The 15,640-nt window shown below is 41.5% G+C and overlaps 3 protein-coding genes across 3 annotated transcripts; all 3 read right to left on the bottom strand.

Moving 5' to 3' along the window:
• Positions 1-2,450, bottom strand: LOC103704571 (UDP-glycosyltransferase 83A1-like). Its single transcript, XM_039115765.2, has 2 exons — positions 1,854-2,450; positions 1-1,158 (listed from the first exon to the last, which is right to left on the bottom strand). Exons 1-2 carry the CDS (start codon positions 2,446-2,448, stop codon positions 275-277), a joined length of 1,479 nt encoding a protein of 492 aa, XP_038971693.2. The 5' UTR covers positions 2,449-2,450; the 3' UTR covers positions 1-274.
• A 4,979-nt stretch (positions 2,451-7,429) lies between these two features.
• Positions 7,430-9,380, bottom strand: LOC103699043 (UDP-glycosyltransferase 83A1-like). The gene is made up of 2 exons (XM_008781085.5): positions 8,801-9,380; positions 7,430-8,586 (listed from the first exon to the last, which is right to left on the bottom strand). Exons 1-2 carry the CDS (start codon positions 9,333-9,335, stop codon positions 7,700-7,702), a joined length of 1,422 nt encoding a protein of 473 aa, XP_008779307.5. The 5' UTR covers positions 9,336-9,380; the 3' UTR covers positions 7,430-7,699.
• Positions 9,381-13,172: 3,792 nt separating this feature from the next.
• LOC103704578 (UDP-glycosyltransferase 83A1-like) lies at positions 13,173-15,452 on the bottom strand. The gene is made up of 2 exons (XM_039115766.3): positions 14,839-15,452; positions 13,173-14,212 (listed from the first exon to the last, which is right to left on the bottom strand). Exons 1-2 carry the CDS (start codon positions 15,425-15,427, stop codon positions 13,326-13,328), a joined length of 1,476 nt encoding a protein of 491 aa, XP_038971694.2. The 5' UTR covers positions 15,428-15,452; the 3' UTR covers positions 13,173-13,325.
• Positions 15,453-15,640: the final 188 nt, after the last annotated feature.

Here is a 15,640-nt window from a genome sequence, read left to right as displayed (position 1 = left end):
ATATAAACTAGCTATCAATTACATTACTTATATCTCAAGAACACCAAAATCAAATCCCCAGAGCAGTTTACCAGATCAGAGTATTTCCCTCAAAGACCCTATCACAAACAAAATCTACTGCAATGGAAAAAGAAGGGTGATACTTAAATATCATTTAGTACATAGACCATTTCATTGGCTGTATCCAAATGCTACATAGAACATTCATCTGACCTTAATTTTGAGTTGGATGAAGCAAATACAAATGATTCATGTGCCTTAGCAAATGAACATGTCATTCTTTCATGGAATCTACGAAGGACTTGAAATTCTTATAGGAAGACCCTCCTTCCTGGGTACACCTATTGGCAATATCCTTCCACATCAAGGCCCTGGCCTTCATCTCCTCATTGCCAAATATTTGGTCCACCTTCTCTTTGATCTGCTCCCTTGGAACAAACCCTTTGTCATCACGATCTACGCTCAAACCAGTCTTCCAAACATCACAGATATAGGTCTGGTTGAGGAACTGATCGATGAAGTAGGGCCAGCAGAGGAAAGGAACTCCATTCTTCACCCCTTCCAATGTTGAATTCCAACCACAGTGAGAAATGAAGCAGGCAATGGAAGGGTGAGCCAGTACCTGCTGTTGAGGAGACCATCCTACCAACTTTCCCTGGCCTTTGACTCGATCTCGAAATCCATCTAACCAGGCATCATCTATCCCATCTGTGAGATCGGGTCTTACGACCCACAGGAATGAATGGCCAGAGAGTTCAAGCCCAAGTGCAAGCTCCTGGAATTGGTGCTGGTTAAAGACTGCCAAGCTCCCAAATGCGACATAGATGACCGAGTTAGCAGGTTGCTCATCCAGCCAACTCATGCAGGTTGTATCCACTTGCCAGAAATGCCCAACTTCCTTTCCAAACTGTTGGCCTGTGAGTAATGGTCCAATAGGCAGTATGTTTGGAAAGAGGGTGCATGCTGGTGACTCAAGGTCGTAGAATGAGTTGCAAATGATTGTTTCAGCAAGCTGCATTGCTTGACAAAAACTGACTATGAGCTTGAACATGACTCCTTGTGATTTGAAATCGCCGACAGAATTCCATGGAAGTTGGCTTGTGTTCACAGATGGCATGCCAGGGCTCAGCTGGAAAGTCTCAATCCTTTCCGGCATTCCTGCATGAAATGCAATAGAAAAGATGGTTGATGATCATTTTGTTATCCTGGAACTTGTCCTCACGTATGGAGATTTTTTTTTTTAATTTTATTGTGAAAGCAACCAGTTTCTCCAATTGAAGATGCATCTAAGTAACACCTAAAAAACAGAAGGAAACCAATGGTGGCTACCAATAATTACTACCAGTAGTTTGATGGATTTTTTTCCCCATTTTCTCCTTCTTTCTTTCATCTTTATTAAAACTCAACCATTTTTCTTCCATTAATTTGATTCCTGCTGCTGTTCACTAAGTAACAACTGCACATCATGTTAACCACAATAGTAAACCTTGTTCTCTGCTTTTTGTTGGCAAAAATCATCCACATAAGGCTTTGTCTGATTTTGCTTCGCTCTGATTTTGCTCATGAATTTTCTGAATAAAAAGCTGTATACAGCACGAAAACTAACTGATCAAAAGAGAGAGAGAGAGAAAAAAAACATATTTGAGCTTCAAAACTATTGCAATAAGAACACAATTACATAAGATTAGTATGTGCTGATGTTTCACCAGGATAATATACCAATTTATTATAATACTGGTCAGGAATAAATTCATACTTTCGGAACTTTTAATCACTTTCTCCTATACTATGCAAAATTTCAGGCTCTGAATTGTTTTACTTGTCAGAGAAAATGAGCAAAAACCATGTCATACCATTGGCATCAACGATTCCATCCTGGATCATCTTGGGAATGCTCAGAAATATTGCAAGCACTGCAGTAGACGCAGGCCAAAAGGCAGCCGACCGGATGCCCATCTTCTGCGCCACTTCGAGAGCCCACCCCATGTTCACATCGGCGATAACGCATGCAACCCGGTCGCCTCCTGATGTGTTCATCTGGTTTATGAGTTCCTCCAAACATCGAGGCATGACCCTCAAGAAGCCTTCAGTCACCTTTTGGAGATCATTGTGGTCTTCACCAGGGGCCAATCCATCCGGAAAGGAAACCATTTGTATCCCTTCCGCCCCATCACCATCTTTCTGGGACAAGGCAGCAACGACTCGGTCATGGCTGAACTCGGAATTGATGAATGTGATCTTGAAGCCATGGGCAACCATGGAGTGGGAGAGAGCTAATAAGGGAATGACATGGCCCTGCATTGGATAAGGTATCATGATGGCTTGAGGTGAACCCATGGCTGCAAACAATTGTGTCCTGTTTCTTCTGCTATGGTTGTCCCTGTACATATGCTGGATAATAGGATAAACAGGCCAAGGAACTGCATTGAAGTATGTTTCTTCCCACATCAATCATGTACTCGATAGCTCTTAAATATTTATATAGATTAAAAAAATTAAATAATATTTATAACAACCCAGGATCTCATCCAAAATGGCTAGCCTGAAGTTATTATTTGGGTTCCTTAATCCTGTATAAGTAACCAAGATCTACCCAGCAAATAACCGATGTGGGACTAAACACACGCCCGCACGGATCCTCACATACTCCCCCCGTTCAAGCCCTGACGTCCTCGTCAGGCTAAGGGTTCAAATCCATTCAAATCTAATCACAAACACCACGATCGGTCCGTGGTCAGCCCCAATGGATCCGTGCTGCAGTGTCCCCTAGTTCACATAAGTTATGGGTCGGGTTCGCTCTGATACCATTTATAACAACCCAGGATCTCACCCAAAATGGCTAGCCTGAAGTTATTATTTGGGTTTCTTGATCCTGTATAAGTAACCAAGATCTACCCAGCAAATAACCGATGTGGGACTAAATACACGCCCGCACAGATCCTCACAATATTTTTCTATTTGTGTTGTGATAAATAGTACCTGAGCAGATACGGCCCGTGTTCTATGTGGACAAAAAAACACTATAGCACGATCGATCATGGTGTTTATGATTAAATTTAAACTCTTAACTTGATGAGAGTACCATAGCTTAAACAGAGAAAGTATGTAAAGATCCACACAAATACGTGTTTGGTCCCATATTGATGGTAATGCACCGGATAGATTTTGAATATAACAAAATTAAATAATATTTTTTAACTAGCTTTTTTACGTAAGATCTTGGTTTGCGGCGTAAAATTCTCGAGATAAATCCTACATAACAAAGAGACTAGGAATTAGGTATCCATGTATTTACTTTAGCACATTAGTTTTATTTCTGGGCCAAGGTGAGTCGGTCATCTTTTTAAAATAATATCATATCTTATGGAGGTAGGTGAGAAAAGTCCCCAGACTTGCAAAGTGGAATTATTTTTTGTGGAATATGGAGAAGTGCTCAAAGGCACATGTAATGGTGACATCTTCTATCTGATAATTTTTTTTTTTTTTTGTCTCAAACAAAACAAGAATTCCTCGCGTCAAGGACCCAGGATAAACCTAACCAGTTTTATTAGGAAAATGAAAGGTACCAAAGATGCAAAAGAAGCTAAAGACACTTCCACCCGATATTTAATTCCATTTTTGTTTGAATTTTTATCCACGATCAGTTTTTGTACCTCAGTCGGCTTGTTTAGTTCTAAACTTTTTTGATGGCGATCGTTGGCCATATATATGTGGAGACCCACAAAATTTGAGGATAAAGTTGATGGTTCGCTTGTTTCCTTCTTCTTCTTTTTTTAATCTTTTCAAATAATGTTGAGGTGCTTGCATGTTTTTCTCCCTCATAATGAATCATATTGGACCAGCTCCAATCTAAGTCAAGAGAAAGTTTTAGGCATACTTCATTGTCCAAATATTAGTAATTGCCCAATCTTTCCACAAATATATTTCCGAATATCGGCGATCATTCAGTCTAACAAAAAAAAAGAGATAGAAGGAAAACCGAGCCATAAGCTCATATATTTTACATATTGGTTTGTAGTTGGACTGGTCCACAAAGCCAGTGATAGACAAAATATTTTATTAACTTTTGGATTTATGCTTGTACTTTTTTCACCTTCGCAATGAATCAGATTGGACCTGGTCCAATCTATCTCAAGAGAAAGCTTTAGGTATACTTCAATTTTCAAGTATTAGTAACTGGCCAATCTTGTGGTTCAACTTGTTTCCTATCGTATAATGATTTTTGGCAGGGAGTTGATGTAGCATGGTCCACATGGATGGACACCTTGACGACAACTACTCGCAAGCGGGGTTGGCTTCAAGATGTGGAATTCTCGATAGCTTTTCTTGGTGTCTTTTTTACTTTTTTACTTTTAGACGTAAAAAAATATAAGTGATAATGGTTTGAGAGCAAGCCTGGTAGTACAAATATATTACACAACCACCAAAAATGGAGCTCCATATAAAAGCAGCAAATTCACCGTTTCGAAGAAGATCAATTGTTCCTTAATCTCTATTGCCAAAAAAATTGGTTTCTCAAAGCAAGTCATATGAAGATTTTGATCTTATCAAGATTATCAAGATAGGCAGCCTTTAATATAATTTAATGCAGGAGCCAACTAGAAAATTCAGTCCAATCCTGCTATTTTTTTAAATAAACTTTTAATAAAAAAATTCGGCCATTGGTCTAAAACCATCTTCGTGCGTATATCTTCTGCACTCGACATTCAAAATATATTGAATCAGGAGTCGAGGTAAACCAAATTTATTTCAATCCATTTCTTAAAAATATGCCCTTCACTCAATTAACTATTTTTCTTCTCCTTGGAAATTAAGAAATATCAATAATCTATTCTTTCTTTTGAGAGGCTAATGAGAATTTTTGTAGTCAACGTAGGTCGATATTTTCAGTGGTCTAAGCCCTAATAATCACCACCTTCGTCCCATAACAACTAAATTGCTCCTAAAAAGCTGGTAAAGTCGCATATGGAGCACTGCCCCCTATCAAGCACAACAACTTTGCCTCCCTAGATGCCTCACCTGTACGTCCCAGCGGGAGTGTGATCATGGAGCACTGCCCCTTTTCAACCATGTCAACTTTGCCTCCCTAAACCCCTCCAAAACTAGAAATCATATCCTACACCACGTGCACCATATAGTAGTGCATCACACCAATCACGAGCACTCGTTCTATTTCTATATATATCGTATGGTGCACATAATGTCACAATTTGGGACCTCACTAAAAGAAACTAGTCGGAAGGTCTACCCATTCTAGTTAGGAGAGGGTGCACATAGTGTCACAACCCCGGACTTCACTAAAAGTAGCTAGTCAGAAGGTCTTACCCATTCTAGTTAGGAGAGGGTTAGAATGGGTAGAAGGTCTATCTAGTAAATAACCAATATTGGACTAGACACATGCTCACACGAATTCTCTCATACCCCCTCCATTTAAGCCCTATCATTCTTACCAGGCTAAGGATCCAAATCTATTCAGCCTTAATAAACACCCACCTATTTTAAGCTCTAGCATCTTTACCGGGCTAAGAATCCAAATCCATTCAAATCCAATTATAAACATGATAATTGGATTATGGTCAACTTCAATGAGCCCATGCTGCGGTGTCCCCTATTCCACATAGGCTATGAGTTGATCCGCTCTAACGTCATTTGTCATAACCTAGGACCCCTCCCAATAAGACTAATCGAAATGTATTATTTGGATTTCTTGATCCTATATAAATTTCCAAAATCTAGATACCTAGTGAGTAATTGATGTGGGACTAGATACAAACCTGCATGGGTTCTCACACATGGTGCAGGATATAATTTTTCCTCCAAAACCTTCTACCCATTCAAACCCTCGCCTAACTAGAAGCTCCTCCAATGCCCGGCTCAGAGCCCTTATTCACCATTTGATTGAACCATTTAGCACATCTCTTTCTAACGAAGCAGGTAGTAACTGCAATTGAACCATTTAGCACATCTCTTTCTAACGAAGCAGGTGGTAACTGCAATTGAACCATTTAGCACATCTCTTTCTAATGAAGCCTGAGACCGAAGCTTTTTTGATGGTTAATTGAAAGACCTGAGATTAGTTCAAACTATGTAAATGATCTTCCTAGCAGCAAAATGGTATTTTTTAGCATGAGCGAAGATGAGAGCGTCATTAGTATACTGCAAATTTTTATGCCACCAGAAGTCCAAGGAGAGCCAAATCCTTCAAAAATATTAGCTAAAGCTGCCTTGTTGACCATCTTGTACAGGGGTTCCACCGCAAGGATAAATAAAAATGGCCATAGAGGATCTCCTTACCTCAATCCATGCCTGCATGGAATCCTATCACCAAGGGAGTTGTTTGGGAGAGAGAGAGAGAGAGAGAGAGAGAGAAGGGAGTTGTTTGAATGAAAACATGGCCATTTTTATGACTCCTGTATATCTACATATTTAATTGTTGTTTCTTACATCATGCTGACGAACCAGTTCTCAAAGCGACGTCGGTTAATGTTAGGTTTCTTGAATCTGAATCAGTATCTAGTAAAATTACAGGTGATAGAGGACTAATTCAAACTCTGTAATGCAAAGATCATGGCATGACTATTACTTAGAATGACAGTCAATAGTCTTCTAACAGAGGAATTATTTGAAAATTGATGAGATGGAAAATTCCCATTACTTCATTTCACATGATTACAAGATGAGCACAAGCAGATTAGAGAAGAATATTGAATGCTAGAAGTAAGAACTGATGGATGGGTAACCAACCAAAGAAGAACTTTATCATCACAACTGATTCAGTACCATGATTTTTTATGCCAAATCAGCCATAGAGATAGTTGTCCTAAATAATGCTAAGTAATACTTGGCAAAAGGCAGTTGATTTCTTAAAAACACTGCTCAGTTAGATAGATAGATGAAAGCATCGGCGAAGATCATGACGAGGCCCTAATGAAAATTATCAGTTTGCTAGCTCAAGGCTGAGCTTTTGTCATCATGGAGTGCATGTTGAAAGAAGAATTAAATTTTAGATGTCGAATGCCTGTTCAAATTAATGACCAGTGAAGGGCAGCAGTCACTGATGATGCTGATTTCCAAAGCTGCAGACACTTGTAGGAACTCAGCATATTACTTCAACAAGGCACGATTGGTACCTTGGAAGGGGGTGGGTTTATAGGATGCCTTTTCCATTTCTATTAAAGGTCCTGAAGGATGAAGCTTTTGAGAGCTACAAGAGCAAGAAGTATGCGATGTTAGATACTGTGAGCGACAGAAATAAGTTGGTTTGGAAAATTACATAGTATTTTAGATTCACATGATGTCATTAGGAGGGCAACAGTAGTATTTTTATTTTCTTTTTTGAGCAAAATTGTGGGTTCTGTCCACCTCTCATTTCATTGAAGAGGTGAAATAGAGAGAAGCAGGTGCGGCCTCAAAAAAAATCCACAATATAAACTAGCTATCAATTACATTACTTATATCTCAAGAACACCAAAATCAAACACCAAAATCAAATCCCCAGAGCAGTTTACCAGATCAGAGTATTTCCCTCAAAGACCCTATCACAAACAAAATCTACTGCAATGAAAAAAGAAGGGTGATACTTAAATATCAATTAGTACATTGACCATTTCATTGGCTGTATCCAAATGCTACATAGAACATTCATCTGACCCTAATTTGGAGTTGGATGAAGATTCATGTGCCTTAGCAAATGAACATGTCATTCTTTCATGGAATCTACGAAGGACTTGAAATTCTTATAGGAAGACCCTCCTTCCTGGGTACACCTATTGGCAATATCCTTCCACATCAAGGCCCTGGCCTTCATCTCCTCATTGCCAAATATTTGGTCCACCTTCTCTTTGATCTGCTCCCTTGGAACAAACCCTTTGTCATCAGGATCTATGCTCAAACCAGTCTTCCAAACATCACAGATATAGGTCTGGTCGAGGAACTGATCGACGTAGAAAGGCCAGCAGAGGAAAGGAACTCCATTCTTCACCCCTTCCAATGTTGAATTCCAACCACAGTGAGAAATGAAGCAGGCAATGGAAGGGTGAGCCAGTACCTGCTGTTGAGGAGACCATCCTACCAACTTTCCCTGGCCTTTGACTCGATCTCGAAACCCATCTAACCAGGCATCATCTATCCCAACTGTGAGATCGGGTCTTACGACCCACAGGAATGAATGGCCAGAGAGTTCAAGCCCAAGTGCAAGCTCCTGGAATTGGTGCTGGTCGAAGGCTGCAAAGCTCCCAAATGCGACATAGATGACCGAGTTAGCAGGTTGCTCATCCAGCCAACTCATGCAGGTTACATCCACTTGCCAGAAATGCCCAACTTCCTTTCCAAACTGTTGGCCTGTGAGTAATGGTCCAATAGGCAGTATGTTTGGAAAGAGGGTGCATGCTGGTGACTCAAGGTCGTAGAATGTGTTGCAAATGATTGTTTCAGCAGGCTGCATTGCTTGATTTAAACCAACTATGATCTTGAAGAAGTCTCCTTTTTGTGATTCGGGATCGCCGAGAGAATTCCATGGAAGTTGGCTTGTGTTCACAGATGGCATGCCAGGGCTCAGCTGGAAAGTCTCAATCCTTTGTGGCATTCCTGCATGAAATGCAAATAGAAAAGATGGTTGATGATTAGGATGTGCTGATGTTTCACCAGTATAATATACCAATTTATCATAACACTGGTCGGGAGTAAATTCATACTTTCGGAACTTTTAATCACTTTTAAGCACTTTCTCCTATACTATGCAAAATTTCATGCTCTGAATTGTTTTACTTGTCAGAGAAAATGAGCAAAAACCATGTCTTACCATTGGCATCAATGATTCCGTCCTGGATCATCTTGGGAATGCTCAGAAACATTGCGAGCACTGCAGCAGACGCAGGCCAAAAGGCAGCCGACCGGATGCCCATCTTCTGCGCCACTTCGAGAGCCCACCCCATGTTCGGATCGGCGATAACGCATGCAACCCGGTCACCTCCTGATGTGTTCATCTGGTTTATGAGTTCCTCCAAACATCGAGGCATGACCCTCAAGAAGCCTTCGGTCACCTTTCGGAGATCATTGCGGGCTTCACCAGGTGCCAATCCATCCGGAAAGGAAACCATTTGTATCCCTTCCGCTCCATCACCATCTTTCTGGGACAAGCCAGCAACGACTCGGTCATGGTTGGACTCGGAATTGATGAATGTGATCTTGAAGCCATGGGCAACCATGGAGTGGGAGAGAGCTAGTAAGGGAATGACATGGCCCTGCATTGGATAAGGTATCATGATGGCTTGAGGTGAACCCATGGCTGCAAACAATTGTGTCCAGTTTCTTCTGCTATGGTTGTCCCTATACATATGCTGGATATGAGGATAAACAGGCCAAGGAACTGCATTGAAGTATGTTTCATCCCATATTAATTACGTACTCGGTAGATATTAAGCATTTATATAGAATTAAAAAATTTAAATCATATTTTTTGACTAGTGTTATGATAAATAGTATCAGAGCAGATCCGACCGGTGATCTACGTGGATAAAAAAATACTGCACCACAGCCGATCGTGGTGCTTATGATTAAATCTGAACTCTTAGCTTAATAAAAGTATCAGAGCTTAAACAGAGAAAGAATGTAAGGATCCACATAAATATGTATTTGGTCCCATATTGATGGTTTTGCACTAGATAGATCTTAAATATAAAAAAATTAAATAATATTTTTTAGTTAGTCATTTTATGTAAGATCTTCAATTGCGACGTAAAATCCTCTAGATGAATCTTACGTGGACCCAGGAATTAGGTATCCACGTACTTACTTGAGCACATTAGTTTTATTTCTGGGTCATAGTAAGTCTGTCATCTTTTTTTCATCCTCACAATGAATCATATTAGACCAGCACCAATCTAAGTCAAGAGAAAGTTTTAGGTATACTTCGTTGTCCAAATATTAGTAACTGGCCAATCTTTCCACTGATATCTTTCCAAATACCGGCGGTCATTCAGTCCGATAAGAAAAATAGATAAGAGGGAAAACAGAGCCATAAGCTCGTATATTTTGCATGTTGGTTTGTAGTTGGGCTGGTCCACGAAATCAGCTACAGACGAAACATTTTATAACTTTTGGATTTATGCTCATGTTTTTTTCACCCTCGCAATGAATCAGTCTGTCTCAAGAGAAAGCTTTAGGTATACTTCAATTTTCAAGTATTAATAACCGGCCAATCTTGTGGTTCAACTTGTTTCCTATCGTATAATGATTTTTGGTAGATAGCTAATGTCACGCCCCCGCCTACGCGGGGCACGTGAGGCACCCAGTGCCCACATGGAGGCCACATGAGGAGGGACCGCAGGGCTCCCCTGCCAGATATTGTCCGGTTCTGGGGCTTCACGCAAGCGTCCTTCACCCCTCCCCGATTTTGCTTTCCACCCAAAATGCATCTGCAGGATTTGGAGACACCCGCCTCATATGCCTAGGCTCTGGAACGAGTCTTTTCGATGTGTGAAGCCCAATAGTCCCACATCGTAGCAGCCCCCACTGAGCCTCCCTTCTACCAAAAAATGTTCAATGCTGGTCGCAAGTTTCCACATGCCCTTCCCAACCCGTGGGAAACCCCACTAGGCCATCCATGTGTGAGTACGTCACCCCAGCACTACCTCAATACTGATAGAAGGAAAGCATATCCACACAGAGCCATCCAAGCATAAGACATCCAGTCCCCTAATTTAATCGACACCCGCGCATTTCGAACCCGGACAACTCAGATGGAGTCCAAGCCCCCATACCACCAAGCTACCACCTTAGTGGCATGACCTTGTCCCACAACACATTTCAGAGTAATCTCAAACAAAGTTGTGAGCTTTCAACTGGTCAATTCTGCAGAGAAATAGAATTTACAGAAGACATGCCCCGAAGGAATCTCTCAAATTCCTTCAGTGGACTTGCAATTTGTCACGCCCTGAGCCCGAGGTGCGGCAGACGCCGCACGCCCGCACGGCGGGCCGCACAGGCGTGCTAGGCATCAAAACATATCGGAACAATCACAGATGTTCAAAACTGACATAATTATTTAAATTTATTCAAAAGCAGTCTTACAAAATTTCAAATAACATATGCTGACGTAAGTCAAATACTCTAATCAATCTAACTAAAGGACCAATAACTGAAAAATCATCGGAAAATCTAACGCACTCCCCAATCCCGTGCGATCAAGCCTCTGGATCTGAAAAGTGGAGAAAACAGAATAATGAGCTACACTAGCCCAGTAAGCAACAAAATACCCCAGAGTGGGGTCAGAGCATATCAGATCAAAAATACAAGATAATGTCTGAAATAAATCACAAATAATATCATTTTTCTCTTTTCAAAACTTATTATCATTTTTTCAAAAATCTGATACCAGAATCTCAACATAATAGGCTACGGCCACGTAACCCAGTGGCATGGGTTGCACAAAGTGCCAGAAACCACTATTGTTAGTCACCGGTGGAAACGGTGTCCAGAAACCACTATTCTAATCACCGGTGGCGCGGTGTCGAAACCGGTTCCTCACAGATTACAAGTCGACAGGTCCAACGGATAATCCCCATTGGCGGGGCCAGAACAGAACAGAACAGATCATAGCCATGCTGAGAATACATATATATAAAAATGGATTTCATAAACTGTACAGTCATATTTCACGGATTTCAGAGCATATAATATGATTTTCAAATAAAACTTAACATGCCAGACCCATTTTACTAAATACAAAACATATTTCAAAATTTAATCCAGCAATAATTATTTTACCAAATAATTTAGAAAAATGCACTTTGAAGCATTAAGTTACTTACTTCTTTTCGCTTAATCCCTACTTCAGATAGGCGGATCAGGTTCACTTGTTTAAATTTAATTAATTCCTTGTTAATATCAGAACTTTGCAAAATCCAAAAAAATAATACTATTGGACACGGCCCAACAGGGCATAGAGTTGGCCCATAATGGGCATGGCCCCATAGGCCCATATTGGGCACGGCCCAATGGGCCCGCATAGACCCAGCTAAGTAGGGCCCCCAAGGTTGGCTTCTAATTAGTTTATTTATACAATAAAATTTATTGCAGGGACTAATACTTAATTTACAGGGTACTATTTTATAAAGCTCGAGTGGGCTAAATAAATATTGTTGGGGACCTTTACGTAATAAGTCTTTCCTATAGGGATCAAATACAAAATACAGAAGATCCTTTTTGTGAAATAATATATTGTCAAGGGCTTATCTGCAAAATTTCATTTAGTGGCCAAATGGGTTCGGGTTTCGGGTTTCGGGTTTGGGTTCGGATTCGGGTTCCGGGCTCAGATCTGAACTGGGTTTCAGTTTCGGATTTTTTTTTTTTAACCGGGCCCATGTTGGGCCCACAGTGAACCGGGCCCACAGTGAACAGGCCCATATGTTGGGCCCTGTTCGGCCCGTAGGGCCATCTTCCTCCCCCAATCCCCCCCCACGGCAGGGGAAGACCGAGAGGGAGAGCGGAAGAGGAAGGGGGCGGCGGGGTGGCCAGAGGCCACCCCTCGGTCGAAGGCCAGCCGGCCGCAGTGGCAGCTGGCGGCCGTTGCGGTGGCCGGGGTCAAGATTCAACCGAGATGGTCTCGGTTCATGAGGCCAAAACAAAGGAAGGGAAGCTTTCTATTTGGCATGGAATCAAGGGCAAAAGAGGAGGGCTTACCGGCGGTGGCAGAGGCAGTGGGATCTCGGTCGAGGCTGCTCAATCCGGCGATCAAGCGGTGGCGATGGCGACGGCGACGCTTTCCGAAAGGGAAGTGGATCCCAAAACAGGGGAGGGCACGGGTGGTGATGGTGGTGGATCCGGCGGCCCGCCAGCCACTTGGGAGGCAAGAGCAGAGGAAGAAAATCTTCAGTACCATGAATTTTTATGCCAAATCAGCCACAGAGATAGTTGTCCTAAATAATGCTAAGTGATACATGGCAAAAGGCAGTTGATTTCTTAAAAACACTGCTAAGTTAGATAGATAGATGCAAGCGTCGGCGAAGATCATGATGAGGCCCTAATGAAAATTATGAGTTTGTTAACTCAAGGCTGAGCTTTTGTCATCATGGAGGGCATGTTGAAAGGAGAATTAAATTTTGCCTGTTGAAATTAATGACCAGTGAAGGGCAGCAGTCACTGATGATGCTGATTTCCAAAACTGCAGACACTTGTAGGAACTCAGCATATTACTTAAATATCAGTAAGTACACTGACCATTTCATTGGCTGTATCCAAATGCTACATAGAACATTCATCTGACCTTAATTTGGAGTTGGATGAAGCAAATACAAAAGATTCATGTGTCTTAGCAAATGAACATGTCATTCTTTCATGGAATCTATGAAGGTCTTGAAATTCTTATAGGAAGACCCTCCTTCCTGGGTACACCTATTGGCAATATCCTTCCACATCAAGGCCCTGGCCTTCATCTCCTCATTGCCAAATATTTGGTCCACCTTCTCTTTGATCTGCTCCCTTGGAACAAACCCTTTGTCATCACGTTCTATGCTCAAACCAATCTTCCAAACATCACAGATATAGGTCTGGTCGAGGAACTGATCGACGTAGTAAGGCCAGCAGAGGAAAGGAACTCCATTCATCACCCCTTCCAATGTTGAATTCCAACCACAGTGAGAAATGAAGCAGGCAATGGAAGGGTGAGCCAGTACCTGCTGTTGAGGACACCATCCTACCAACTTTCCCTGGCCTTTGACTCGATCTCGAAACCCATCTAACCAGGCATCATCTATCCCATCTGTGAGATCGGGTCTTACGACCCACAGGAATGAATGGCCAGAGAGTTCAAGCCCAAGTGCAAGCTCCTGGAATTGGTGCTGGTTAAAGACTGCCAAGCTCCCAAATGCGACATAGATGACCGAGTTAGCAGGTTGCTCATCCAGCCAACTCATGCAGGTTGTATCCACTTGCCAGAAATGCCCAACTTCCTTTCCAAACTGTTGGCCTGTGAGTAATGGTCCAATAGGCAGTATGTTTGGAAAGAGGGTGCATGCTGGTGACTCAAGGTCGTAGAATGTGTTGCAAATGATTGTTTCAGCACGCTGCATTGCTTGATTTAAACCAGCTATGATCTTAAAGAAGACTCCTTTTTGTGATTCGGGATCGCCGGGAGAATTCCATGGAAGTTGGCTTGTGTTCACAGATGGCATGCCAGGGCTCAGCTGGAAAGTCTCAATCCTTTCTGGCATTCCTGCATGAAATGCAAGTAGAAAAGATGGTTGATGATCATTTTGTTATCCTGGAACTTGTCCTCACAATTGGAGTTTTTTTTATTTATTTTAAACATTCTGGCTATGTGAAAGCAACCAGTTTCTCCAATTGAAGATGCATCTAAATAACACATAAAAAACTGAAGGAAACCAATGGTGGCTACCAATAATTACTACCGGTACTTTGATGGAATTTTTTCCCATTTTCTTCTTCTTTCTTTCATCTTTATTAAAACTCAACCCTTTTTCTTCCATTAATTTGATTCCTGATGATGTATGCTTTGTATGATTTTGTTTCCCTCTGGTTTTGCTCATGAATTTTCTGAATAAAAAGCTGTATACCACACGAAAATTAACTGATCGAAACAGGGAGAGGGAGAGAAAAAAAAACATATTTGATCTTCAAAACTATTGCAATAAGAACACCATGACATATGATTAGTATGTGCTGATGTTTCACCAGGATAATATACCAATTTATTATAACACTGGTCAGGGGTAAATTCATACTTTCGGAACTTTTAATCACTTTCTCCTATACTATGCAAAATTTCATGCTCTGAATTGTTTTACTTGCCAGAGAAAATGAGCAAAAACCATGTCTTACCATTGGCATCAATGATTCCATCCTGGATCATCTTGGGAATGCTCAGAAACATTGCAAGCACTGCAGCAGACGCTGGCCATAAGGCAGCCGACCGGATGCCCATCTTCTGCGCCACTTCGAGAGCCCACCCCATGTTCGGATCGGCGATAACGCATGCAACCCGGTCACCTCCTGATGTGTTCATCTGGTTTATGAGTTCCTCCAAACATCGAGGCATGACTCTCAAGAAGCCTTCGGTCTTCTTTCGGAGATCATTGCGGTCTTCACCAGGTGCCAATCCATCCGGAAAGGAAACCATTTGTATCCCTTCCGCTCCATCACCATCTTTCTGGGACAAGGCAGCAACGACTCGGTCATGGTTGAACTCGGAATTGATGAATGTGATCTTGAAGCCATGGGCAACCATGGAGTGGGAGAGAGCTAGTAAGGGAATGACATGTCCCTGCTCTGGATAAGGTATCATGATGGCTTGAGGCGTACCCATGGCTGCAAACAACTGTGTCCTATTTCTTCTGCTATGGTTGCCCCTATGTGTATGCTGGATGTGAGGATAAGCTGGCCAAGGAACTGCATTGATGTATGTTTCCATCTCATATTAATCACTCGGTAGATCTTAAATATTTATATATAATTAAAAAATTTAAATAATATTTTTTGATTCGTGTTACGATAAATAGTATCAGAGTAGGTGCAACCTGTGATCTATGTGGACAAAAAAATACTGTAACTTGGCTGATGATGGTGCTTATGATTAAATTTAAATTCTTAACTTAGTGAGAGCACCAGAACTTAAATAGAAAAA

This window comes from Phoenix dactylifera, chromosome 9 (genome assembly GCF_051530095.1).
Source record: "Phoenix dactylifera cultivar Ajwa chromosome 9, Ajwa_hap1_PhDact_Kaust_v1.1, whole genome shotgun sequence".
NCBI lineage: Eukaryota > Viridiplantae > Streptophyta > Magnoliopsida > Arecales > Arecaceae > Phoenix > Phoenix dactylifera.
The sequence above is the reverse complement of the archived record's forward strand: the minus strand, read 5'-3'. Positions and strand labels throughout refer to the sequence as shown.